We start from the raw sequence: 4,537 nt of genomic DNA on the forward strand, positions 1-4,537 counted from the left end.
AATCAGAGAGCAGATCATGAGCGGAATGCCATTTGTCAAAGAGGGAGGACACATCCCTACAAAAAATACTGATCCAATTTATGTTTGTTTGTTTGTTTGTATTTTTAAGGGGGCTAGTCTTGCCTATCGCACTCTGGAACTTTGGTCTTTTTGTTTTCCTGGATATGATAGCTTTTCGAATACAAACACCAGGCAACATTTAGGCATCACATGCAATACACCGGGGGAATAAAATACAGCATGGGACTTCTACACAGTGCTTATACAGCACTCTCTGCATGGGACTTCTACACAGTGCTCATACAGCACTCTCTGCATGGGACTTCTACACAGTGCTCATACAGCACTCTCTGCATGGGACTTCTACACAGTGCTCATACAGCACTCTCTGCATGGGACTTCTACACAGTGCTCATACAGCACTCTCTGCATGGGACTTCTACACAGTGCTCATACAGCACTCTCTGCATGGGACTTCTACACAGTGCTCAATACAGCACTCTCTGCATGGGACTTATACACCACTGGTGCCTGGTGGGGCGTCAGCAGGCTGTCTCAACTACTTATCCATAGTATTACTACTTCAACAGAATTCTTGTTACCAGATACAGTACGTATAGTCCAAATCAGCTGGAGGAGTACTGCTGCCCTAGCCTGGCCTCGGCCTGCCTACGTACTGCTGCCCACGTCTCGTACATGTCTCCAAACTGAAAGCACTTCCTGTATTTATATCTTTGAATGCAAAAGCAAATAAAGAAACAGAAAATGGAAATGGCAAAATAATAATAATAATATAAAAAAAAACAGATGCAAAGATATTAGCCTTCCAAAAAGCAGTGGTTGTGTTGGTTGGTTAGTGGTTATGCTGCTATTTTATGCATATTAGTCTATTTATGATAATATTAAATTGATTTTATAACCAAATACATATTTATATCAATATTAAAAATGAATACAATTTAAAATATTTTTAATGAAAAGAATACTATAATAATGGGATTTGATATGCTGAGCAGCACACAGCCTTAGGATAAAGAATATTCTCTGTTAGACGTCAGTGGGCTGTATGCTACCCACAAACAAGACACACACACACACACACACACACACACACACACACACACACACACACACACACATCACCTTGGTAACCTCTGAGAAAAAATGCACTAAGACTGACAGGCTGAGCTCACTTTTACGAGACACACTGACACACACATGCTCATGTACTGACACATACACTTAGACAGATACACACAGCATGACAGAGAGAGAGAGAGAAAGAAAGAGAGAGAGAGAGAGAGAGTCATGTGTGGAGGTAAGACCGAGGCACACCCCTACATGAGAGAAGGAGAGAAGGAGAGAGAGAGAGAGAGAGAGAGAGAGAGAGATAAGGAGTCGTGTGTGGAGGTAAGATAGATGCACACAGACAGACGAGATGAGTCCTCCTTGTCCTGAGAGGCTGATGAGACGCTGATCTGACCATCCACACAGCACGGGCAGCCAGGAGTGAGAAGGGTCCAGGTCCCGGGTCCCAGCCAGCCTCACGAGCGAGTGATCACGTGTGTGTGTGTGTGTGTGTGTGTGTAGGTGTGTGTGTGTGTGTGTGTGTGTGTGTGTGTAGGTGTGTGTGTGTGTGTGTGTGTGTGTGTGTGTGTGTGTGTGTGTGTGTGTGTAGGTGTGTGTAGATGTGTGTGTGTGTGTAAGTGTGTGTGTGTGTGGGTAGGTGCGTGTGTGTAGGTGTGTGTAGGTGTGTGTGTGTGTGTGTATTGGGGGTTGGGCACCTCAGCTCCTGATGAGCGTAAGGAACTCGTCACGTGTTTTGGGGTCCTCACGGAAGACGCCCAGCATGGTGCTGGTGACCGTCTTACTGTTCATCTTCTGAACGCCCCTCATGACCATACACATGTGCCTGACCAGAGAGAGAGAGAGAGAGAGAGATGCCATAACATAAGAGAAGAGATGTCACTTGTATGTACATATATTGATATATTGATAGATCTATCCTCTTTGTGTACATGTAAATATTTTGTTTGGTAATTCAGCTATTTAACTTAAATTGATTTATGCAGATGTATCTGTAAGTGTAGACATACAGTATAATGTGTATCTGTAAGTGTAGACATCACACAGTATAATGTGTATCTGTAAGTGTAGACATCACACAGTATAATGTGTATCTGTAAGTGTAGACATTAGACATCACACAGTATAATGTGTATCTGTAAGTGTAGACATTAGACATCACACAGTATAATGTGTATCTGTAAGTGTAGACATCACACAGTATAATGTGTATCTGTAAGTGTAGACATTAGACATCACACAGTATAATGTGTATCTGTAAGTGTAGACATTAGACATCACACAGTATAATGTGTATCTGTAAGTGTAGACATTAGACATCACACAGTATAATGTGTATCTGTAAGTGTAGACATTAGACATACATAATGTGAGTTTGCATAAGTTTCATTCTCTTTTTTCTATTTCTCGTTTTTCTTTTCTACAGTATAGCACAGTTGATGAAACTATTACTGTCCCTTAAGTAGCATTAACATTATTCCTTTTATCTTATTTTTCCTTTCATCATTTAATTGTATCTTTATACCAATATTAATGTAAAGTTGATTATTAACATGAGAGAGAAAAAGAGAGAGAGAGAGAGAGAGAGGAGGGGGATGTCTTGGATGCATATCTATTTGCCATATATTGTATTCCAAGCATTCTCTATGTAAACGTAGGTTTAAATGCTCTGTTAATATTTGTCCTGCTAATAAAGCTCAACTTGAATTGAACTGAATTGAATTGAGGGATGAGGGGTTGGTGAGGGGGGGGGCAGAGTTAGACGGGAACTATGAAAACACATTACATTAAAATAGCACTTCATCTAAATACCCAAAGCTCTTTACAGCGATGGGGGAACTTCAAACACCACCAGTGTGTAGCTGCGTAACGTATAGCACACACTTAGGGCCCGTCCACACGGAGACGCTTTTTGGGTTAAACGCACCGGTTTTGCTTCGTCTTGGCCGAGCGTCCAAACGAATCTTGTAAACGCACTGCCCGAAACCGCACTTTTTTTAAACCTGGTCCAAGAGTGGAAAAATCTGAAACCGTAGCCCTTTTGAGTTCGTTTAGACAGTGAACTTATAGTATTGCCTAACAATACTAGTTTTCATACATGACATTACCTACGATTACACTCCGTAAGATAAATATCACAACTGGTGCTGCGCAGCGCCGATAGCTTATGACTTGGTGGACTGAACACTGTTTTTCCCGGTGTTTTTTTGATGCATTCTAGCTACTGTCAGTGACGCGAGAACTTAAGTTATTAAGGAAGTGCGGTGTAAGTTTACATTAATTTGTGCGTAGTGCCGGTCTCATTAATTTATTTTACATGTCTTACAACATACATAAATGCATTCATAGTGAAGTCAGATATGAGCATACAAAAACGCTTAGAACTCATGTTAAGCCTATAGATGCGCACTAAATGCGAATGCGCGATTTGATGCAAGCAAAAGTATCGACTGTTACTAACAAAGGTATTGGCCTAGAACTTGGGGACGCCTAGCCCAGTGGAGCGCAAACTACGGATACGGGTCACCACCTCATTTTAGGTGGCCCCCCAAAACATGTCCGTGGTATATAGGATCCGGCCCGCACGGGAGTACGACATCATCAAACTATAACCTCTGTAATTTCCCCCATTCATTCTCTATGGCGGGTCTTAACAGTACACATGTAATACTCTTTTTGTCCACTGGTGGTTGTTTTGGCGCTGTTTCGCGTTTGCCATCGAAAACGGAATGAAATGTATAGTAGGCCTACCTGCAAACAATGTAAGAGGCCTCTGCTGACTGCATCAGTGCTCAAAGTATTCTAAAAATGTATCAATTAATTGTTAATAACTAACTAACTTCTATTCAAGTCATAATTCTGGAACTTTCTGGTATAATTATTTATATTTTTTATTCACTCGTTCAAATGTTCATACAGAGTTGACAAAGTTCTCATCAGGCGAGTGAAAGTTAGAATGGTGGTCATTTCAGATGTTTCTGCCACCACTTCATAAAACTCATAGTTTGAGAACTTTAAATTATTTGTAGGATATTGCTTGTTCACAACTTGAGCTGTGTATGCAAAGTTCAGAGTTCAAAATATACTTTTGGGACTCCCTGCTTATAGTTTTGATTATTAACATGAGAGAGAGAAAGAGATCAATATCACAACCGGTGCTGCGCAGCGCCGATAGGTTATGACTTGGTGTACTGAACACTGTTTTTCCCGGTGTTTTTTTGATGCATTCTAGCTACTGTCAGTGACGCGAGAGAACTTAAGTTATTAGGTATTAATACACTTCATAAAACTCATAATTTGAGAACTTTAAATTATTTGTAGGATATTGCTTGTTCACAACTTGAGCTGTGTATGCAAAGTTCAGAGTTCAAAATATACTTTTGGGACTCCCTGCTTATAGTTTTGAGAATGCTATTATTATTAGTATTATTTCATTTGAGCTACATTTACA

The 4,537-nt window shown here is 40.6% G+C and overlaps 1 protein-coding gene across 1 annotated transcript in view; it reads right to left on the reverse strand.

Annotated features, from left to right (window-relative positions):
• Positions 1–1,073: 1,073 nt before the first annotated feature.
• The window catches only part of gch1 (GTP cyclohydrolase 1), a 24,558-nt gene continuing 21,094 nt past the window's right edge, over positions 1,074–4,537 (reverse strand). The window contains exon 6 of the mRNA XM_048237987.1: positions 1,074–1,912. Within this exon, the coding sequence (XP_048093944.1) occupies positions 1,786–1,912 (127 nt within the window). The 3' untranslated portion in view covers positions 1,074–1,785. The remainder of the gene's footprint in view (positions 1,913–4,537) is intronic.

This window comes from Alosa alosa, chromosome 1 (genome assembly GCF_017589495.1).
Source record: "Alosa alosa isolate M-15738 ecotype Scorff River chromosome 1, AALO_Geno_1.1, whole genome shotgun sequence".
Lineage (NCBI taxonomy): Eukaryota > Metazoa > Chordata > Actinopteri > Clupeiformes > Clupeidae > Alosa > Alosa alosa.